This window comes from Passer domesticus, chromosome 6 (assembly GCF_036417665.1).
Source record: "Passer domesticus isolate bPasDom1 chromosome 6, bPasDom1.hap1, whole genome shotgun sequence".
In the NCBI taxonomy this organism is placed as follows: domain Eukaryota; kingdom Metazoa; phylum Chordata; class Aves; order Passeriformes; family Passeridae; genus Passer; species Passer domesticus.
In genome coordinates, this window is record NC_087479.1 from 58,056,532 (window position 1) to 58,080,633 (window position 24,102).

The 24,102-nt window shown below is 36.1% G+C and overlaps 1 protein-coding gene across 5 annotated transcripts in view; it reads left to right on the forward strand.

Moving 5' to 3' along the window:
- Nucleotides 1-24,102, forward strand: part of ANO3 (anoctamin 3) — a 107,103-nt gene that overhangs the window by 35,120 nt on the left and 47,881 nt on the right. For all 5 annotated transcript variants that reach the window (XR_010365251.1, XM_064426062.1, XM_064426065.1 and 2 more), the window contains exons 2-6: nucleotides 1,826-2,026; nucleotides 2,904-2,975; nucleotides 10,387-10,523; nucleotides 19,622-19,774; nucleotides 21,453-21,553. Coding sequence is in view for 4 of the 5 variants with exons in the window: in XM_064426062.1 (XP_064282132.1) it covers nucleotides 1,826-2,026; nucleotides 2,904-2,975; nucleotides 10,387-10,523; nucleotides 19,622-19,774; nucleotides 21,453-21,553 (664 nt within the window). In the remaining variant the exon portion in view is untranslated. The remainder of the gene's footprint in view (nucleotides 1-1,825; nucleotides 2,027-2,903; nucleotides 2,976-10,386; nucleotides 10,524-19,621; nucleotides 19,775-21,452; nucleotides 21,554-24,102) is intronic.

The following is a 24,102-nucleotide window of genomic DNA, read 5'->3' on the forward strand; positions in this document are numbered from 1 at the left end:
GCAGAAGTGCTAAAATAAAAAAGGCAGCATCTAATTAAACCATAAACATTATTTACCTTTTTTTGCTGACATTAGGAATTTCTACAGTCATGCTATAATTGTTTCCATGCTCATGCTGGCTGCCAGAGGAATATTAAGTAGGGAAAGAAGGAATAAATGGAATTGTAATAGCAAAACAAGTCTATTTGGCTTTTTCTGCTTGGTGTGTACATGTCTACTACTGCAGATGAAAAGATCCCTGAACAAGCAAGGACTGTATAACAAAGTTCTAGCTGGAAATATATAGTCTAGAAAACTACTCTATGGAAAAGAGAAGAAGGAATGAAAATAATTTCAGTGAATCAATTTAGTGATCCAGTTGATGATGCCAGCCACATGCTATTTGTGCTGGGTAAGCATTTGCATGCAGGAACGAGTGCCATCAAAACTAGCACATCACAGAACTGGACTCTGACACAGTAGCAGAGTATGAATTAACTTTTCCACATTTTAAGGTGGTTCATACCAATAACAAAAGAGCAAATCTGCAATGAGATTACTTTGCTGTGACTCACTTTCTTCAAGCAGAAGCAGCATGGTATGAAGAAATCTGTTTGAAATGACACAAGGAATATAGAGTAAGAGAGGGCAAAAGGGAATAATTTTCTTTTGAATTGAGGCATTATGTCATAAAATAATTGCACTGTATTTTTAATTATGTATCACTTAAATTGGGGTTAAAATTGAATGTCAGTATGTGTTATTTGCATTATCATAAATTTCTTTGGTAATAGTGATTCATCTTGCCACACATACTGACTCCAGTGTAGATGAAAGAAACATTTCTCTTTGGCAACACTAATAATTGTGCAGTGGGGTCCATAGTTACTGGCAGCCTATCCCTGCTTAAGCAATTGATCACTGAAGCCATCCAGAACAATTATGAAGTATATATCTTTATATATTACTCTATATTACCCATTGCTGTGTCTGACTACTGTAGATTTTTGTCTAATAAACGTTCATTGAGGAGACTGCCTAGAAACCTTGCAGGTAGCACAGCAGACATTGGTGGGATTGCTCTGCTCTGAACAAGGCATTGTCAAGGGCACCAGCCCAGTGCCCACTGGCTTCTCTGCTGGCACACAGCAGCCTTTTTATTAGGAAGCAGATGTCTTTCTGGACATACTTATTTAAGGACCTATGGTATCTTCTGAGGCAACTGAAGCTTACCGGTCTATAAAGTAAATTGTTCTGTCAAGCAGAGAAACAGTACAGTGAAATACTAACGGCAATACTGGACTTGGATTTTGCTCAGTGTTGAGTTAACTTTTACAAGGATTGTGTTTGTCAATGCTCTGTATTGAATCAGGAGGTGTATAATAATGAGCTTTTCTTCCATGTAAACTTAGGAAAACTACTTAATTTCTGGGTCTCTCAGCAACAACTCTTAAGAGACAAATGATTGTCACAGCTGCTTTGTTCTAACTGACCCTGGAATGTTTGGGGTCTTTTTTGCTACGTTTGTTTGTTGTTCTACAGTGTTTTTTCATAAAGGTTACCCAACAGGTCAAAGGATTAAGAACATTAATTTATTTCCATAATGGTGAAGAGGAAATTTTTGTAGCTTTGAAAAGAAAATGTAAATAATTTACGGAATGGAATACTATTAGCACCTGTATTTTCATTCATCACGTTGGTTTTTTAATAACTTCAAACCTATTAGCACGTCATTTTTGTTTAGTTGAGGAGTGGCTTATTAAGGGGATTCGTAATTAGCCATCTTTCTTTGTTATGGCCCAATATGCTAGAGCTTATTGTGTTATTTTTCTTTTACCTACTTCAGGTATGAATACAAGCAAGAGTGAGACAGTGAAAGAGCACCCATTAAAACCTTCTAGAAGATCTATGCCATGCCTTGCCCAGAGCCAGACACATCCTCAGAGCCTGAGCAAGCATTCGTCATTTCTGCAGCCAAACCGTGTGCAGCCCCAGCCTTTGAGTGCAGGGACATCAGCAGCTGCAGTGGATGTAGTGTCAGAACGAGGTAGGAGGTTTTTCTCTTGCAAGAGTTTTTTCCAGCTCTAATCAACTCTGATTTATTTAGATGTCTATGGTTTGTTGAAGAAATTTTTTTGCAGAAAACAGCTACGCATACTATATTAACAGGTTCTTGAGCGAATCTTTGTGATGTTTGAAGTGAGTTTTCAACTAATTTTTATTTTTCTCAATGATGACATTATTTCCATCTCACTGATAATAACTCAAGAAAGTCTTACTCGTTTATGCTGGAGAAAAGTATGAAGGTTTCTGTAGTCTGTCATAGAGGAGACAGAATAAATATTAGGCTTTAGGCAAAAAAAGTCTTTATATATGAACATGTAGGAGGAGATGCATTCATTCACAAAGAGTAGAATAAGAGAAGAATGGTATGGAAAGACTGGAGAAAATCCCTCCAAATTTTAGCTCATGTGGAATAAGGAGTTGCTTTTATTTTAGGATTTCTAATTTAACAGATACACATGCCTTATCAGAGAAACTAATATGGTTGGCAGCCCAATATGTGTCACCCGTTGCCAACTCTTGCCATCCTCTGTTGCCAGATCTGTGTGAACCTTTGTAGAATAAATTAACTCATCTGGTAGTAGATTTTGATAGGTCTTTCCTTAATGTTGATAGACACTAGGCACTAATTATTGTTCTAGCGAGTTATTTTATTGAGTTAAACTTCTCTCAGTAATACACAGAAAGTCTTCATTAAAGTGATCTTGCTCTTTTTTTGATTGGTAGAAAGTGCTCTTCAAAATTTCAGTGCAGAGTTTATTTGAGTTACTGACAGCTTTGAAAAGTGTTTTTTACAGTAAAGATTTTTTTACTTACAAAATACATGTGAGTGCTGATGCAGATATTGCCTTTATTTTCAGCTAAAGTGATGGAGACTTTGGAAAGCAACTTGCTTAAGCTGTCTAATACAGAATATGGTGATCCGTTCTTAGGTAAGTTGTTGTCTGAACTGAAATAATGACAAATTAATGATTCTTTGATTATGCTCGCAATAGTTAAGTGTGGAGAAGCCATACTTACCCTGAACTTCCATTTTTTTTTGAAAGAGGAGACTAAGTGTGACTAAAGAAATGTGTGCTGTCATAAATTTCCTGATACTGTTCACCTTTTAGACTAAAAGTAGGGGCTGAAGACAGAAATGTCATATACTCAGTGCATCCTTTTCCCATAACAATCCTTCATAAAACAATATTGAACAATGTACTTGAAATTCCTTTAAAGTTGTTATTATTCACTTATTTTTCCTATATAGTTATGTCATTCATTATTGTCGTGGCGGCAGTTCTATTGTTGGGCCTTTTTTAGATATTTTGTATATTAGCTTTAGACGTTTACATACAAAAAGTGTTAGCATTTGGAAGCAAAAAAAAAGTAATGGAGAAAATAACCATATTTGTACTGCTTTCCTATTATTTTGATACTGTAATTAAGTCAGAGTAAGTAGGAAAGAAGTTATTATTAGAATAATCCCGTCCTTGTAACTGCAAATTCAATCTGTAAATACACACATGGGTAGTAATTTACAAGATGGGTTACAATTACAAGATGGAGTAGTTGCTATCTATTTTACCCATACAGATACAAAGATATTTCTCCACCTTGCACAACTACTATTAAAGATATTTTTGCTCACAGCTGATGAACATCAGACTAGAAATCATATCTTCATGCTGAATGAAAGATACCTGTTTGCAGAAAGCTAGGTCTGCTCACCTCTCACATAATTTAGCATTGGCTTTTCTTGGTGCCTAAAATGTATGATAAATAAGAGGGGGCTTCTCAAGGTTTCCTGAGTAGGTAGCTACTGGAAATAGTGAAATTGATACTTCTTCAAAACCAGATACTCCAGAATCATGGCACAGACCAAAAATTTGGCATGAAGATTATATAAGAATATAATGTCTTAGTAAGGTTCCAGTTAAAGCTGCTGCCCTTTTCTAGTGTTATTTGTTGGCAAGCATGGATAGTAGGAGTTTTTACTGTTATAATTTCCTTCTTTTCTTTTTCTTTTTTTTAATACCCTGCTCTATTTTATTATGTATGTGAATTGCTTACACATACACATGCTGATATTGTTGTGTATTTATATATGTCAGCAGTAATTCTTTTTTGTAGTAAATGATGCTGGTTTTCATTCCCATTTCTTAGTTTTAACCTGAAAAGATACATGGAGGGCTCAGCAACTCAGGAAAAGATAGACTGATTCTTTTCAGTTCAAAATTGTGTTAAATTTTGGTGTGGATGTTTCTTCTCTTCTGGCTATGTTCCTGGAAGAAAAAGTATTTAAATAGTTGCCCTTTACTAACCTGATTAATGATTAATGCCCATGTTGAGTTAATCCGAAATTAGATAAGTGAAATCTGGGTAGTTGTTCACAGTTATAGAAGTTACAGAAGTTATGGAAGTGTGACTGATTAGGTTAGTCAGTTACAAGCAAGCAAGAAAACAGTATTTAAAAATAAATGCCAGAGGTCAGTAATAAGAATTGCCTTATTTTTATATCGGCATTATCTGTTAGATTCGTGAAGAGAAATAAGGGACAGTTAAAAGGTGCATGTAACAAAATGACCTGTATACCTTCAAAATACAGTTTGTTGGTCCTTAAATATTGTGTTTATGTGTATAGGACTTTGTCTCCAAGTCTAACATTTTCAATTTTATCCTGAGTCTGGATGTAGATGGGGAGGGGAAGTAAAAAAACAACCTGAAAAAGGATTATTGCAGCCTCAGCTTTGATCATCAGATACAATGCTTTGTAGGTATTCCGACAGTTTCGTGCAGTTTGAAAAGAAGGTTGATTAATGGGTATCATCACCTTAGTGAATATTTTCAGACTGCTCTCCTGAGAGCATGAAAGAAATCTGAATTAAGTGAATGTGGTGAATTTTTAATTAGGCAGTGTTGTAGAAATGTAGGCCAAATGGCTTTCTCCTCTTCCTGAATTGTTTGTAGGCAAAATTATCTTGTGTGGAGGAGATTAGCAGGCATCAAATAAAGGACTTCAGTGGAAAGCTTCTCTTTTATTTCAGTTGGCTATAGCTGAGGCCATAAATCCGTCAGACAAGCTTAGTTGATGATGTTAATGGATTTATGAAGTAAAAAGACGATGTAACACCTTTGCTCATTACACATATATGAATGGGATACATGGGATCAGGGACATTGTGGATTTGTGTTATTTTTCCTCTGTCAGTTTTAGGTGGTAAGTAGTGTTTTTTAGTTTGAGGAAGCGGTACATTCAATCCAAGTGATGAATATTGAGCTTCTGTCACATATAACATGAACTTTGAGGTTTCAGGCATAATGGAATGCCTCTCTTTCTGACTCACTCACTCCCCCCCACCTCTGGTGGCAGACACAGAAGGTGGACATTACTGGGTTGAAATAAGAACAAAAGTAACACTCAGTAGCAAGTAAAACATCACTAATTTATTCTTTTTTCAATTCTGTTTTTTTCCCTTGCCTTAGATTAGTTATGAGGATTTGTGCATAATAACTCATCTTTCTTAGCACGACATGAAAGCCTTCCTAGATAATTAACAATTTTTCTGTGACAGATATCTTGTATTCTGAATGTATCCTGAATCCAATTACTACAGAGTTTATATATAAAAAGACAACATATTTATATACTATGCTGCAATACAGTTAAGTGACAAATGAAGAGCTGAACCAAAACTAACAATCCAACAAAGAATCATAACTGCATGATAAAAACTAATTTTTAATGCTCAATTATTGAAGTGTTTGTAAGTCAATTTTGTGATGTTATGATAAATTGAAATGGGCATATATATATGTATGTATATATGTATAACCTGTGCAGTACATGCAATGTTTATATAAAAAGAGGGATTGAAAGATCACAGAAGATATGATTCAAGGAAACCAGGTTCAGTTTCTGCTTCAACAGAAATGTGGTGTTTCCATTATGCCTTCTAGAATAATTTAATCCTAAATTTGTGGTCAGTGCTTACATGAATAAGGGCTGTTACATCTCTTCTGGTGGTGTAGTGAGGTGGCTGAAAAGCTGCATGAGAACAGTTTGTCTTGTACCCAGAGCTGTCCAGTTCCCATACTGGAGCTGGTTCATGCCTGGAGAGCTGGCAATATGGGTGGAGAAGCTATGTAATCTATTTAGTGCTCGTGGGAACCTAATAAGGATTAGTTTTTGGACTTAGTATGCAGTTCAAAATATTGATGTGCTTTAGACATTTAATCTGCCTCTAGCAGTTTTGTACACTATCTTAACTCCTCTAAAGAGCAGTAATATATGACCGGCTCCATTAAAAAAAAATAATTCTGTGTAATGGTCACCACTGTCTGAAAGTTCACAAAAAATTGTACATTGAGGAAAGTCTTTGTCTGTTATGTGTAGGCACACGGTGGTGATTGGGAGTGGGGCTGATCCCTAATTGGTCCCTAATTGGTCCCTAATGGGCTGCAGCTGTGCAGCACAGGTGAATGCTATTGAAGGTGAGGAGCCATGGAGTGCCCAGGGGTGCTGCCCAACCCCACAGGGAGCAGAGGGCACACAGGGGCACTGCACCAACAGCAGGGCACCAAAGGGGGCTGAAGAGGAATAAGCAGCAGATGCTTGAAGCTGCCTTTGGTGTAGGTTGTGGCTCCACTGTAGTTCTGGTAGTTATGATGGTTTTTCATATCTGAATAATATACCTGCACAGGTAGGTGAAAACCTTTCTATGTTATCTGTTTTATATAGTGTTCCAGGTACACAGCAAAACAAAATAACACCAAAATCCATCACAATGTGTTTATTTAGGTGTCTAGTGATGTTCTCCATGCTTTTCCTAGGATTTAAATTAGGACAAAAGGGGATTATTTACTTGACCAATAATCTCTTTCTTACTAAAGCTCTGCAAAGCCTATCCTTAAATATGTAAAAGCTCAAAATATTGAGTAGAGTTGCCATATCAAAGTTTATGAAACAGAAATTATTTAGAAATATTTATATTAATTTTTCTATCCATAACTATGACACATTTCAATGGAAAAACATTTGCTACCATACACTACTGTGTATATATAAAATATATCACTGGATTGCAAGATAAAGAGAAATCAGAACAAGTGTTTTTTATCCCCTGTCATAAAATTGAAATGCACTTTTTGTTCTTCAGAAAAGTATGATAGTAAGAAAGATAGCCAAGCAGTTAAGAAGACCCAAAAAGAAAGATTCAAAATGTGGACCTAGCTATCTATTTCTAAACTAAATGCTTCTGCATTATTGTGTAAAGGATTTCCAGAAATGAAATTGTCTTCAATATTTTATCATGTGAGTGACCTTATAGGGCAAATCTTACTGTCGTGTGTTAAGTGTTGCCAAATTATATGTCAGGAAGTGTTGATAGGTTTTTGTGATGGTCAGAAGTTAGGTTTCTTTCCATTTGTTCCTTTTTACTTACACAATTTTTTCCCCATAAGTTGGTAGGACGTATTAACAACTGGGTACTTAGGGAAACAAAGCGGCCAAGCCTCAGGGGAGGAGGGCATCTGGTTGCACTTGTCTTGTCAGAGGCATTCTGTCTGAGGGGGAGATAGTGCAGGAGTTGGGCAGGTGAAGGACGGGGCTGGGGCGGCTGCTGGGGGAGGGAGTTCACTGCTCCGGAGCCCAGCCCAGAGCTGCTTCTGCTGCCCCAGGTGAGCCTCTGCTTGTGAGAACAGCCCCTGAAGAAGGTCTTTGAGAAGTAAGACTTTGTAAAAAGATGGATGTTTACATCTTTCTCCTGTTAGTAGGTACTCTGGAAACTCACAGAGAGAGATCTTGTGAAGGGTCATGCGCGTTGTGTTTATGTCAGTGAGACTCTTTTACCTGAGCTGCTGTGTTGGGTCTGCATTGGTGAGACTCTTTTACCTGAGCTGCTGTGTTGGGTTTGTGTCTGTGAAGTTCTTTTGCCTGAGCTGCTGTGTTGGGTCTGCGTGGTCAGTGCTAGGTGGCTGGCGGAGCTGCAGGGCTGGCTTCTCTGAGAAGCTGCTGGAAGCTTCCCCTGTGTTTGGTGGTGCCAATGGCAGCAGCTCCAAGGCAGACCTACTGTTTGGCAAGGCTGGACCCATCAGTGGCTGTGGACGTGCCTTTGGAATAATAGATTTGAGAAGGGGGAAAAAAATACAAAAGGGCACCTTCAGCAGGTACAGAGGTTCTCTTGCAGCCTGTGGGGAAGACCATGGTGAGGAAGGCTGTGCCCCTGGAGCCCATGGAGGTTCATGGTGGTGCAGGGACCAGCAGCTTACAGCCTCAAGGGGCTTATTTGAATGGAATGTTCAAGTGCTAAATAATATTCTTCTTTTTACTGTATTAATATCATTACATAGTGGGAGAGTGCTTTTATCTATAAATGAGTCATCAACTGCTGAAAGATAGAATAGGAAGTATCTATGAATTTTAGAAAACGGTTCTTTATAAGTTTATTTAATTTTAAGGGTTTTTTTTTTTTTTTGTTTAGCTAAAACAAATTTTGACTACATTTCAGGAAAAATAGGAGATGTCTCTAGGTGAAAGGTTTTTTTTATGGAAGGGAGATGCTGCAATTTGAAATATGTGTTCTTGAAAGCATAAAAATGTTTAGCAGGTAAAGTGTATTCAGCACAGAGGGAAAACTTATTCATAACTTCAAGTTATTTAAATTTAAAAAGTTGCAAAAGTTTTTTTGTTTTTTAGTACTAGGTGTACTCATAATGTCTAATCCTCTAAAACTTCCCTCATAGAAATAGATTTCTTAATAGAAGTATAGTCTTTCTTTCAGCTTAAATGACCTAGTTTAGGTTTCATAGGCCTGTCTCTCCATTTTACTGACTCCTGTAACTAAGAGCTCATCTAATCTAGGCATCAGTCAAATCTACAGAGTTGCTATGTATTGTTTCCCACTTTATGTACCTACCTGAAGCCTTCTTTTAACTGCATTCTTTTATGTTGAGCAGAGAGCAAGTAATATATCAAGTTACATCATTGTTTAAAATAAATAAAACCCATGAATTAGGTACATTGACAATAAAAACATGCTGGTTTGTACATTAAGAAATCCCATCACAGATTAACCATGGTTAATATCAATGTTAGAAATTATCAAGGGAACATTTTGTATAATTATGTAGTAACTAAATTGAGGAAAAAATAGCACTCACTAAATGTTCTGGTGTTTAATATTCCATCTGAGAAATGCGGAACGTTTAGGGTATGTGAGATAATTGTGGTTGGTTTTTTTAATTTCTTAGTAGTGCTTAGTGTAGAGAATTTAACTGAACAACTTAATGAAAAATACTTAAATGTTGCAGATTAACTTTTCTGAATTTAAAATCCATGAAATTCAAGATTGTGGTTCCCACAGCAACCACGACTTTTTTCTTGGCTTCTATTTAGGGTTTCGAATTACTGAGCTAAATGCTGTTCCTAGTCCACCTGACTTTTCCCATGTTGATGTGAAAGCTGAGATGGGAACTTGACTCAGGATTTGTGGGTAAATTTTTTGTCTGAATATGTTTCTTCTTCCGATTTGTCCAAGATAAAATTGTGGGGCAATGGTGATTCCATCTTTTTAATCTTTAACATATTTTTTCAAGACTAGCCATTTTTCATCATTGATTAAAACTTCACAGTCCAGCACTACACAGGCATTGCCCTTCATTTTACTCCTGCTGGGTGTGTAGGCCAAGAATGATTCTTTGATGGACTATATGGGTGATCTCTGAGAGGGGGTCCTCAGTTTCCTGCAGCTCTCTTGTGGTACTTAACTAAGTTTTCATAAAAGCTTTACCTAGCAATTAAAAGCAATTAAAACTAAATCCAGTGAGAATGCAAACACTTCCTCCATGAAGGCCTCCTACCTCCTACCACCATCAGGTATACCTATTAAAATGTGTTCTGAGCACTTACTCCAATATCTTACCGTGCAAATTTTCCATTTGTATATCTGCATGTGTGTAGGAGAGCTGGGCATTTCAGTTGCTTGTTTAGATTTAAAATATTATTCTGGTCTGCAGGCTGTGCCACCTGTTTGGTGAAACATCCTGAGCCTCAACAACTGTGAGTCAAGCAGTTGAATAGTCATATTACTTTGTTTTTAGCACTACTGCGAGGGAATGGACTTTATTTTGAAGACTAATAAAAACCTCATTTCTAATGACCTTCTACTAAAAATAGCAGTCACTTCTAATTTAAGATGAACATTGTAACATTTCAAGTGTAAAGGTTTAATTGGAAAAAAAGTGTGTTATTAACAAGTGTATACATAACATGAATATTCAACTGCGGCTGTAATAATGCTGTTTGTTTGTATCTGTTATAATCTAAAATGAGCCCATTGTTTTCTTCTGGTTTTCCTTCAGACGTAGGAAAGGACAAAGATACATACACAGATGATTCAGAACATGGGAATTATGATGCTCGTACCGATCAGTCATTGCTTATTCAAAATAAGCTCACCAGGCAGAGAACAGAACCTCGAACTAAATCATCTTTAAAGGTAATGGACACAAAATTCTATTAAGTTGTATCAACTGTCAGAATGTACTTAAGTATTTTTAAACTGCAGTTTTTAAAGCAGCATATATTGCAGCCTAAGCGAACTGGCTTCTCATGGTAAGAAATTTAGGTGGCTCCCAAATTGTTGGAAATGATAAAACTTCTAAAAGAATTTTAGGTAATGGTTTTAAATAACTCGTAATTAATTGTTTTAATTAATCATAAGCAGTGTGTTAAGTCTTAAATCACTTTTAGTTAGCATTTAGCAAAGTTGTCATGAGCTGCTATTATGGGAACACAACTGCATAAAATTATTGCAGTTAGTTTTGTTAAACTGAAATTACTTTTATAAAACTGAACTTGATATGCTTCAGTGAAGAAAGCCTGGGAGAAGAGAGATGTACTGTTGAAATAGGACACAAGGTGTGCAGGATTTTTAGATTGCATGGTCATTTTGCAGAAACCAGAACATAAAGAAGAGACTTAAGTATGTGTGCTGAGGAAAGAGATATTAAAAATATGGACTAATTGGGATGTTCAAAGAGAATTAAATAAGCAATAGAGGATAGAATATTAGCTAATCAAAGAGAATGATGTAGTTTAGAACTAATGAACACAAATGTTGTTGTTTGCTAAAAATGTATAAATAGGTTAAAAAGTTTTGTATCATTTTTTATTTGGAGGCTGGAATTTTGCCTTGCTTGCTAACATTAAGAAGACAGTGTTAGAGGATTTTATTCATCCTGATGATTTTGGAGGGTGTTAGTAACAATATTGTAGTTTGAGTGACAGAATCAGTGAATGGAATTCTCTGTACTAAAATCAAGCAAAATTATATAAAATCAAGGATTCTTATATGCTTTATTGACTCATCTGAGTGGTAGTACCCTTCTTTCAATAAATTTATATTGCACAGAATTTAGGATATAGGATTCTGAGCATGGAGTGGAATTCATGTTGTCTGGGAGGCCTCAGAAATTCTGGGAGTGTAGAAGTATGTTCATGTAGCAAATGGTCAGTCAGGAGTGATCTAGATAGAGTATAACATCCTCCTTCTAAGCAGTATCAAAATGATATCTAGACACATTGAATGAAAGATAAAACTCAACTCACTTATGCATAGTTGAATGTAGGAGCATTGTCAGGAACGTCAACTAAAGCACTGGAAAAGCCATCTCATCTCACCAGATAAATCTGGCTTGCTGTCTTGCTTAGTAATTGCATAATTATACTATTCATCACAGCGCATTTTCTCCAGCAGTTAATCCACTATAATGTCAAAGAATTATGATGGATTTTCTGTTACAAAATGTATATTTTTTTAGTCATACTTTCAACTACGAGACCCTTAATTCTCCTTTCCAAGCCTAACTGCTTGCATACATATGGCAAGTGACTTGACCGCAAGAAGTTCTGAATAATTTTCTTCTTCACACTCTGGAAATAGCAAATTCTGCAGCACAGGGTTTTTTTACTGTAGCCATCAGTAATCCTGTATTACACATCTTTAGTAATGCTTGAATTACTGTAAGCTTCTCTGCTGTACTCACAGCACATGTGCTATTCTCTTCAGGAGACCATTTCAGAGTTTGTTTCATGTATGGTACTTGTGGCACTTTGTGATTTTGGCATTATATGCTTTCTTTGAGTCCTACAACAGCTCTATTGCTTGTAATGTTATCTTCATTACTGCAGAATTCTGGAATACAGGTAGATGTGACCTCTGAGACTTCATTTCATAGGATCTTTTATAGTAGTAGCTATCTAATAATTTTTAAATAGGCTTAGAGGAAATTGTATTTACAGACTGGAAATCTGTGACATGAAAATGAAACTTCAGGAATGACATATTACATATATATGTCATATACATAACCTTTCCTGGGTTACATTTTAATCTAAACTGTTACAATGAGAACTTCTTGTATTCAAAGATTTTGTCTCTTTCTGCAAGACTAGCTGAACAAAGACAAATAATAATGGATGTTCTTGTTTGATTTTGTTGATTAAATAGACAAAGCCTTTTATGTTAATTGCAGCTGAAAAGGCAGAAAAAATGTGGAGTCTGTAGAATTTAGATTATGTTACTGAGCACTAAATAGTTTTAATAACAGGTAAGGCTGCTGCCAAAGCAATCTAGTAACAGATGCTGTACTGTCTGTCTAGTAACAAGGATTTCACTGTTTCAGCAAAATACTGTTTTTTCTATTTCCATGTGAAATACAAAATAACCACTAGTTGTATTTTTTCCAAGCCCGGCATTCAGGATGGTTATGAAGTTCATAGTTAGCCAGTCAGCTAACTTTCTTTCAAAGTTTAAAGAGGAGTTTTATATTTGTATTAAGTTTAAACAAAAATACACTTCTTATGTTGCAGTCCTTGTGTGTACTGATCTACTGAAAAAAATTGATTCAGAGTTTAAAAACAGTCTTCTCATGGTGCCTCTGGCTTTTAACTTTGACAATTCCTTTTATCACAACAACTACTCTGGAAACTTCCTTCTGCATTTAGAAGGACTGCTTTTGCAAATGAGGTGTCTTGGTTTAACCCCAGCTGGGTTACACCCAAAATTCAAAACACAGCCCCGTACCAGTTACAGAAAATGAACTCCATCCCAGCCAAAGCCAGCACCTGAAGCAACCAAGCAGGATTCTCCTTCCCTTTATCTTTGCCTGCTTCCACAGGAAAAAGGCAAGGGGAATTTAGATTAGTCTTATACAGGAGCACTACTGTTTTGCCTTTGTATTATTATAGAGTCTTTGTGGCAATTAGTTTAAAAAGCCGAAGGGAAATTTCTTCCCCAAATTGATATAAAACTAGCAAAAGAAGGCTTCTAACTCTTTCTGAGACTGCTGAAAACACAGAATACTGCAGTGCAGCTTCACAGCTGATAAGTGCTCTCACGTATTTGAAGTGTAAACTAATCTGTCACAGTAAAAAAGTCTCCTCAGTCTGACCAGATAATGAGAGTGAGAAACACTGCATTGACCAGGAATAAAAGGATAAAGACATATTCTTCTTCTCTTCTTTTTAATGTTTCTAATTTTTGCTTGTTTTGGAAGGGCTGTTGTATTCTTGAGAGATTGCGGGGAAAATTGAGAAAAAATTTGTTTGTAATTACTTCTTGGTGCCATTATCTTTCTGAGCAATAAGCTGCTTGGATGCTTTAGCAGTAGTGAACATGTCTTGCTGACATGATGAAAGACAATAGACTTCTATATTCAGGAATTGTTTAGTTTTTCACATTACATGCATGATACCTCCATAAATCTGATTCTTATTGTTTCATTTTAAAGCTTTGAAAAATCAGATAATTTTCTTATAACAACCAGCTGCCAGTGTATATGTCTACTTTTCTTGTTTGCATGATTATGATCTGTAACTGGCCGCTTCCTATAGTGTAGGTTGGTGTGTTTCAGAATCCACAGATTTCATACTGAAAAATTGTGAGTTGCTCAGACCCATGAAAAAGCTGTCATCGTTATCCATCTCTGCCAACTTTTCATCACTAGCTGCTCTTGAAATTGCACAGAAACTACAACTTTATGTATGTGGTTCTGCCAAGGGGTCTCACAAGGAAAAATGAGGCCAATGAGTTCTGTGGAGCCAAAATGAATAGTGTCTGCTTTGGATGGGAAATGTAGAAAATGAGAAGGTCCCTGAGTGGAATGTTGATACTTGAAATGTTCTAGTTTGCTAAGGAAAGTGAAGCAGGCTTAAACAGACTTTATCTTAAATGGAAGGCAATGTTTTCCCAGAGAAATGGCAAAATTAGTAGCAGCCAATTCTTTACCTATTGCTGTTGCATGTTTAGTAGCAAGATAGGAATATTTGCCAAATTGCTCTTCCATTTGCTTCCAGTCACTACATCAGTGTTACTCTCTCTGATCCTGTAAATTTTTTGTTGACAAAAATCTGGAAAAGTAAAGAAAGGATTTTTGGAACAAGGTTTGCAATATTGTCACTGTGGATTCAGAAACTGTGAAGAAATGCTACCTATACAATAGGTAGTCCAAAAATGCAGTCTAATAACACAGAAGTGAATAAAGCCTAACAGCAATGATAACAGATAAAATCATTATCCAGAATGGAAGGATGTTGTAAAGTGCAACAAAAGTTGACTTCATGCTTGTGCTTTTAGTGCTTGACTCTCATCTTGAATCTCATCTGTGAGATTTTGTTAAAAAAAAAACAAAAAAAGCTTAGAAAATATTGAGGGTAAGTAGAAAGTAATTTCAACCTAAAGATGAAAATGTTTGAAAAGAAACATATAAATAAAAATTTCCAGTGGTCATGCTAGTATGCTTCTTAAGACATCCCTATTAGACCTCAAGAGCAAATTACAAGAGGTTAAATATTAAAAAGCCTCCTCTTGTCTCTAAACATCCTCCATTGCTGCTCCCTCATATGGTAATATTGAACAGACTTCCTTTAAAAATTTTGCATATCACCTAACCCACTCCTTTCCTGAAGTCAGATATGTTTCTCATAACATATACAAATGCATTTTTCATGTGTACTCTGTAAGTCTGAGTAGACTATAAATGGAAAAACGTATCCTCCGTGAATAAGCTAAAGTAATTGCTAATCCTTTAGTTTACTCCTAAAAAGGTTAAACTGCAGTTTAGTTAGGAAGGTCAGATATTTCTGGAAGTCTTTGTCTCCACAGAAAAAAGCTTTGTTCTGCCCAGCAGTGTAGTCTCACAGAAATGCGCTAGTGTGGGTAATTATGGCAGCCTGTCATGTTGTCTTTGATGCCCGGGATAGTTTGGATGTCTTTGCATATGCAAATATGTCCCCAATTTTCTTTCCTAGGTTATTTGCACAAGAAGAACGCTAAACCCATTATACACTTAAAATCATCAATCTGTGTTTGAAATTTAAGTAATTGAAAGGATGGTTCTAGTAAATCTGTTTATGGCTTATCCATTCCTACAAACACAAAATTATCAAGTCTAACTTAGATGTGTGCTTAGAAAATTTCAGATGAAGCTTTTTATTTTATAGCTTTACTAAATATTTGCCTTGTTCTTCTTTTTTTTTTTTGTTTGAGCCAAAATTCCTTTTTCTAGGCTAAATTGATCAATGTGTTTTGCCTTGTGTAAATTTCTGTTGAATGATAGTGGCAGTATTTTGAATTTTACACTTTCAGACTTCAAAGCAGCGTGTCATGTGATTTGTTATACTAACCACAAACTATGAAGCAACCAAAACTGTTGACACATAATAAAACCAAGAAACTGCAGCAGATCTATGATATCAAAGCTTCAGGTAACAGTTTACTCTGATGCAAGCCCAGTGTATCATGGTTCTGCATAATGGACAAGCTTGAGTGAAGTGGTACCTCACAGCCTCACAGCTGAAGTTCTTCTATTTAAAGACTTTGAAAGAACAAGGTTAAGTTAAATTGTTGAGCTTGCTATCTGGACTATATTACAATACTCTAAAAGGAGTTTTTCAAAACAAACGGGTTTTCATATGTGTGTAAGTGTAAGAAAGCTCAACAGATGGATACTGTTTCAGAAAATCTGGAGGAGTCAGACGATGGAGAGGATGAGAGAATTTTGATTAGTCCTTTTATACACATTTTTCAGGTGAAACAGGAAATCTTAAACAGAATAGAGGAGAGTAAGGTCTTTGCACAAAATATTTCTTTCTGATGCTTCTCTCCTTTTCTGATCCTTTTCTCTGTTGAAAAAGGTGAAAGAATGAATTAATGTATTGGTCTAAACCAGCAGATAAATAATAAATGATCTGTGCTTGAATGCCCACTGTACTAACAGCTGATTCCTTGTGCTGGTGTAGATGATATGTCCTGACTTATATGTTTAATTGAAATTACTGCTCCCTGTTGCCCTTTCATGTTATGGCGCTCCTTCAGGTCAACTGAAAAAACCCAACTAAATCATCCATACAAATCAACCATGTAAATTCTTTTACTGGTACTTAATTACTTAAGTAATTACTACGTTACTGCTAATATAGGTGGTCAACATTGCTTGTGAATAGCACAAAAGTGAAGCTAATGGTCCCAGTAGCATTAAAATGAATCAGTCATGAAATAAGTGTAATATAAGCCAGGTTCACTGCATGAATGTCTTAAATGGCTTCACTATTGCACTTCTCAACCTGTGGGGGTTGTTCTCTGAAAGTGGTCTGGGATAAACAGCGATAGAATATTTCTTTCTACTGTCTTCACTGCTCATTATGTCTTTAACATTGACCCCAAATAATTCTGTTTGATGTTGATGAGTACGAGGTCATATTTGGATACTGTCATTAATCTGAGAAACAAAGCATGTTTTTCTAAGACTGAATAAAATCGTTTGTTTCAGAAATGAGGAGAGAAAGACTAGAAATAATAAATCAAAGGCAGTAGAAGTGTAATACAAAAGGTGGGTGTAATTTGCAGCATGCCTGTATAGCAATTGCATGAGCAGAAAATGTTTTAGAGACATTCTAGATCTCCCCTTTGGGGGAGTTTTGGCCAGGCTTTTTTGTATCTTATTGTGCCTGCTTCATGAACCATAAAAGCAGCCCTGGTCTGGTTTTGTAAAATAGTTGTGCCGGAATCCTTCATTGTTGAAGAGCAGATTCATTACTTATGTCTTGAACCTGAAAAAGTTTGTGTTTTATAAACTCGCATATTCAAACTTGCACTTTTGAACCTTCAGTTTACTACCTCACCCTCAAACCTCTGGATCTTATAGATTTAGGTATTAAATCTATATCATTATAAAAAATAATAAAAAATAATGGTTTTACTACCATTCCTATTTAGAATTCTAAGAAGGGGTGACCGACCCTCTATTCAGTGCACAAACAGTATTGGTTGATACTCTTTACTACCTTACTTTGGACTTCAGATATTATTTATCTGAAGAAAGATATAGAGTGTATTCTAAGATCCAGGGCACAAGTCTTACATGGAGCATCTGAGGCAGCTGGCATTGTTCATCTGGAGAAAAGGAAGCTCAGGCAGGGTGTTACTGCTCTCTACAACTACCTGAAAGGAGGTTTAGCCATATTGGGCTCAGCCTCTTCCAATAACAAGTGACAGGACAAGATAAAACATCCTCAAGTTAAACCAGGATGGATTAAGATCGGCTGTTAGGGGAAACTTCTTCACTGAAAGGGTGGTCAGGCATTGGAACAGGCTGCACAGGGAAGTGGAATCAGCATCCCTGACGATATTAAAAGGTGTGTAATGTGACCCTTGAGGACGTGGTATAGTGCTGGGTTAATGGTTGGACTCAGTGATCTTAGAGGTCTATGATTCTAAATTGAAGCTTAAGGTACTTAAATAACGTTCCCAGGTGTAACATGATGCACTCCTTTGTAATGGTAGATGGTCTGAGACAGACTGTTGTTTTTTATTTTGAGAGTTAGAAAATAAAGAATCTTGTTGGAATGCTTTGTTTTGCAGACTGAGAAGTTCTCAGAAGCACTAAATGTGTAGAAAGCTGGCAGTGAGAGATGTGGGCGTAAGAAAAACATTTCACATAGAAACAAGTGAGCTGGTATCCAGTATTTATAATGCTGATATCATGCACTGATACATGGTTCTAGTTTTGAATAGAGAATATCCCTATTGGGTATAACTGAGTATGGTAAATTTAATGTTTAAATAATCCAAACAGGATTAATTTCTAAGACTAGGGTCATCCCATTGTTCAGAAGATGCAGCATTCATAAACATTTGGACCCATTTATGATGGGTGTAGTGTATACTTCTTGAAACTAACATTCTTCTGGCTGGTTTATGTTTAAATGAGTGCTGCATTCTCCAGAAGATGATCATAGTTTCTCAGTTTACCTTTTCAGATTTCAAAGATTTCAGGACCTGGGGGTGCTGATCAGCAGCTGGCTGAATATGTGTGCCCAGTTGGCCAAGGAGGCCAATGGTACCTGGCCTGTATCAGAAATAGAGCAGGGCTGTGATTGTCCCTCTGTCCTCTCATTGCAAGAGAGACATCAAGGTGCTGGAGTGTGTCCAGAGAAGGGCAGTGGAGCTGTTGGGGGGGGGGGGGGGGGGTCTGGAGAGATTAAGTCTTATGAGGAGTGTCTGGGGGTAGTGGAGTTCTTCACTCAGAAGAGGAGTCCTCTCTAAAGCTTCCTGAAATGAGATTGTAGCAAGATGGGGAAATCAGCCTCTTCTATCAGTCAAGAGGACAAGAGGAAATGGCCTCAAGTTAGGCCAGGAGACACTCAGATTGAACATCAGGAACAGTTTTTTCACTGAAAGGGTGATTAAGCATTGGAAGAGGCTGCCCTGGGAGGTGGTAGGTCACCATCTGTGGAAGTGTTCTAGACATGACTGGATGTGGCACTTATTTCTATGATTTAGTTGTCACAAAGTGGTGTTTGGTTGGACTCAGTGGTCTTGGAGGTCCATCCCAACCTAATAATTCTATCATTCTGTAGTCTGTCATCAGTTGTTTTGGTGTCAGTTGTGAATCATGCAAAGCACAGAATGCAAAAATAGCTCCTTAGCAGCAGCAGCATGTAAAGCAGGGTTTTCCATATCAAGGTCAGGTAATTCCTTGTGTTTGCAAGCACGATGGGAAGAAACTAGTCAAGACTGAATCATTGCTAACATGGCATTGAAAAAGCACTTTAACTAGACTATCCATGCAAACATTCTGATCAATACCATTTCTTTTTAAATTTTTGCATTTATTTCTGTCTTGGAGAAAATACAGGTATGTTTGTTTTATAAAATTTGCACAGGTACGAATCTGAGAAAATTGCTTTAATTGACTTTACTTTTTTTTTTAATTCCCAATTGAAAGTAGGGATAAGCCAAAGTTCATATCAATACATAACACTCAAGAATTTTAGGGTTTTTGCACAGCTGTAATAACTGGAATATGGGCTCTGCAAAGCTATTTTATTTTCTTTTGTTCTAATTAATTTGAAATCCTAAGCAACTGATGCATATAAATTTTTTGTTCTTCTGAATTTGTTGCATATTCATCATCCTTTAGATATGTGGCTATTTCCATGGTTTAGAAAGTGCTGTGTCATATACAAGTCACAACGGGGCTCTTCATCTTTATAGATGCCATATTTAGAGTGTTTTTCTTTTATGTTTACTAGAGTGACGCCATGGCATCATCAGGACTCTTCTTCAAAGATGGCAAGAAGCGCATTGACTACATCTTGGTCTACAAGAAATCAAGTCCACAGGTAGAAAAAAGAAGCACGTTTGAGAAGAATTTGAGAGCAGAAGGGCTGATGTTAGAACGAGAGGTGAGTCCTGTAGCTTATGTGACATAAAAAACCCCTTTATAATACTATCCTACTTTACTGAACTGATAAAAGATTCCAGACAAAATTACAAGCTGTTCTAGTCAGGCTGCTGCCATCGTCTTCTTAACTGTATTTAACTAATAAGAAGAATAATTTGCTAGTGTGTGTTTAAAATGATTTGGGGATACATGCTTGTACACAGAAGTGTAGTGCAGTACAGAGGGAAAAGTTCCAGCTTCTTATGCTTGCAGAACAGAAGCAGCTTCAGTAACCCATGTTGTTGCTACAATACATAACCTCTATGTCTTTGAGCAGAATGCCTGATGTTAAATGTCTCACTGTTTCTCAAGAGGTTAAGGTTGTCACTATTCTGGTTAATCTGTGGCTAGTAATAGTAGTATTAATAGAAAATGAAAGAAGATAGGGCCAGGGAAACATTGCCTTGCATTTTTGCTGTCTCAGGAATGACCTGCAGAACAGGTATATGTTTAGTCTATTTTGATGTAAGCTCCTATTGTTCATGTGTCTTTCATCTTGATTTTTCATCTCAGTAGAATTGTAATACATGTTTCAATGAGCTTACGAGATAGAGCTCACAGTATAGCATGTTGAATATTCATAAATAACTAACCTGACTAAAATTTGGTTTTAAGGCTTTTAGGAATTGTTACAGTATGGTAGAAAAAGTATCTGGTTTTGATCCCATTAAAAGAAATAGTGAAATATTAGCTTTTGTCAGTTCAGGATTATTGACATTCAGAAACAAATTGTTTTATAAGATCTGAAATATTTTGTTTTCCACAAGTATTTTATCCACATCTTTCGAGAATGTAAAATATTTGAGGTGGTAGTAGTATGGAACTGTGGTATGATTTATGGAACAGGTAGGTAAAATTGTAAACATTTAAAGTATTATTAACCATTTAAGTACATTTTTTTTTACCTTTACTTACCAAATGTTACATAGTCAGGTTTTTGGAGGCTTTAATCAGACTCAACTCAAATACCAAAATATCTAGTTAAAAAATTTCAAGCAAATACATCTGGGAAAAGGGTGGGAAACTGAAGTGTTCACAAGAGAAGGTGAATATAGAAATCTGTAAGGCTGAAACTCTTGTTTTATGTGTAAATAAATTAGTGATGAAAAACATTTGTGTAGAGTACACATGGTAATTTTGAACAAAAAACCTATCCCAGTTCATACACATTTAAAAATTCCCAGCAGATAACTCAGTTACTGAATCATTCCCTTGAGTTACCATTTTGGCAGCCTGTAGCCTTCTCTCATCTGTTCTCATGTCTCTAGCAGCTGACCACACTTCTCCTTTAATGGGAGACACACAGAATGGTCTTCAATCTGCTTATCTAAGGTGATTTTTTTGAGCTTTAAAATTAATTCCATGTAAAATTAATTCCATCTAAAATGGTGCTGCATAGAGTCTTGACCACAGATCTTTCCCTACAGATTCCTTTTGTCCCACTTGTCTACACATACTACAGAATTTGTAAGGGAAAATGGTTACTGATTTTCCTTTGTCCAGAAGAGCACTTATTTTCAGAGTTGCATGCCCAATTCAGGCATAAAAATCAGAAATTGACCCTGAAGAATGCTTCTAGAAGGGTGGTTGCTGTAGGTTTAAATTATTAATATGTATTTGCATGTTACTGCTCTTTACAGCCAGCTGTTACCAACAGTGATATCATGTTTGTTAAAATTCACTGTCCATGGGAGACATTGTGCAAATATGCAGAAAGAATGAACATCAGGATGCCTTTCAGGTATTGTGGAAACTATTTTAAGCAACCTATGATTTAGTGCTTAATACTGAAAGTTCATCACTTACTCTTGTCTAAAAATGCAGTCTTTACTGCTCTGTAGCCAGACATGCTCATATTTATTTTATTGATGTGATAGGGAGAGAGGAGAAACAAATTGAACATATGCATTTTAGAAAACAGTAGTTCACACCTTGTTTTGGATGTTCTTGGAAGAGTTTCAGATATTCTCCATCTGAGCTTGAGTATTCTTCATGATTTTAGGGTTTTTCTGGGGTCTCACTGAAAGGCCGGTGAAATGACAGGAAGTGTATTCTGTGTCTCCAATAGAGCACATATTGTCACAATTTGGGTAAACTGAGGTCCAGTAGTTTTGTTTAGGCAGAATAATGGCCTGAACTGAGTTCCTTGTCTGCATGCAAAACAAGCTCTATCATACTAACAAATTAATAATTGTTATTAATTTGTGGGATGGGTGAATATTTTCTGCAACAACACCTGAGTCTTTAAAGGAGAAAATGTGCCTTTTCAAAATGATTAATAATGCTCTTAGAGAGAGAGAAGAGCATATAGTGTGCATGAGTTCAAGTGGTAACTAGGTGCCAAAGCTGTGTGACCCATGGGAAATGCCTGTACTCCTTTCCCACTCAAACTGCCAAGTGCTCAGTCTTTTATGCTATGGCACTGTGGCTTTCTTGCATTGGTCCTAAGACAGAAGCAGTGACTGTGAATCATCATGCATCAAATCTTGCTCCACATATCCAGTTCTGTAGAGAGGTTTCACATCATCCCATTAAGCCTTCAAAAGCCTTTCCATAAAAAATGTTTTCTGTAATAGTCATCTTCCATATATTTAAAAATATTATAGTGCTATTTGAGTTTATCTAGTTCAAAAATGCTTGCAGTATATTAAATATAGAAGTGTTTATTTGAGTAACACGTAAGTAATCAAAATTGCAATTAAAATTTTTTTCCTCCTTTTGATACGTTAATTCACAAATTGTGTTTTGGCAATGGTTTGAATTCTTCATAATTTCAGTTACTTCATAGATCTATAGTGCTCTCAGGACAAAAAAGGCTGGCTTTTGCAATCCTGCTTTATTTGGAAGGCATTCTGAGTCGTGTTTGTTATATTATTAAATGCCAAGTAAATATATTCTCTTAGTGTTTCCCCAAAGTGTCTTTATTCCTGGAGTGTTGCTTTGGCTTATTTTTATCCAATTCATTTTAGTTAACCAAAAGTAGATGAAATACTAAATTTTTCCATTTCACCTTTATGGTAATTTGGCTGTACAATGAAATACATATATTTGGGAAGAAATTTTTCCACCTCTACCTCCCTAATAGGACTGTGAGAACTAGTAAATTGGTCAACATTCCTGTGATCTTAAAAAAGATTTTAATAGGAATTTAAATGAAATTGCAGCCTAGAACTTGTGTGCCTATTTCAATATATTTCTTGAATTTCTGTACCTTTTAAAACAGAAGACTCAATACAATTCTCTTACAAACACAAGCTGGATGTAGCAGAATTGAAGAATGGTCTGCCCTGCTTTGCCACCAGCCTTTCTAAAGTGTTTCCTACAGGAGATAAGCAGTTTTTCATGATACCTTCCTTCTCCCTTTATAGAAGGCTGTGCTTTAGAAACTTTATAGAACTAAAGTTCGCATTTTCATCTTTGTTGGTATTTGCCTGGATGGCTTTTTCATGGATGCAAAAATATAAACCTACACTCTTGTAACAACATCCTGTGACCACACATTTTATAATTTAATTACTTACTCTGTTAAGAACATTTGTGTTTGCAGTATTGAACTTGCTTTTTTAATGAAGTGTTTCCTACCTGGATGGTGTATATTGTTTTCCTGAAGTAACCATTCAATGGACAAAGTAACCTCAAATGCTACAGTTCTCCCACAATTAGTGATTACTCAGTGAACTAGATGTTCCTCCTAAAAAGTTTCAGGTCATCTTTAGGTAGATTTAAGTAGGCCTAAGAGTTGGACTTGATGATCTTTGTGTGTCCCTTCTTACTTGAGATATTCTGTAATTTTAAAAAGCAAATTATTTCTCGTAGGCTTTATCTGTTTCATCAGTGGTTTCTGACTAGTTGTAGTACAAAAAGATGTTAAAGATGACAGATAAACTTCCCTGCAGTATTTTAGTGTAGTATACCCATTTGCTCTTGCACAGTCTTGCAAAATTTTGACTTTTAGTTATGGTCACTAAAATATACTATATGTCAGTATAATATGTGATATGATTCTTCACACATGAAGAATTCAATTCACACTATTTAGTTTCATTTTGCTCAATCAAGGAATCTAAACAAAATGAGCAGAATTATTATCACACAGGTTACTTCTCTCTATTTCTGAAAACTAAAAATACTTTTGAGATTCATCCACAACCCCAGAACTGCTTTAGCATGGCATTATACGAAAATATGTTGGCAGATATATAAATGTATCGTATATGTAATATAGATGGAATCTCAGTGTTTCAATTGCAGAATGAAATTTTTCTAAAATTTCAATGGACAGTGTATAGT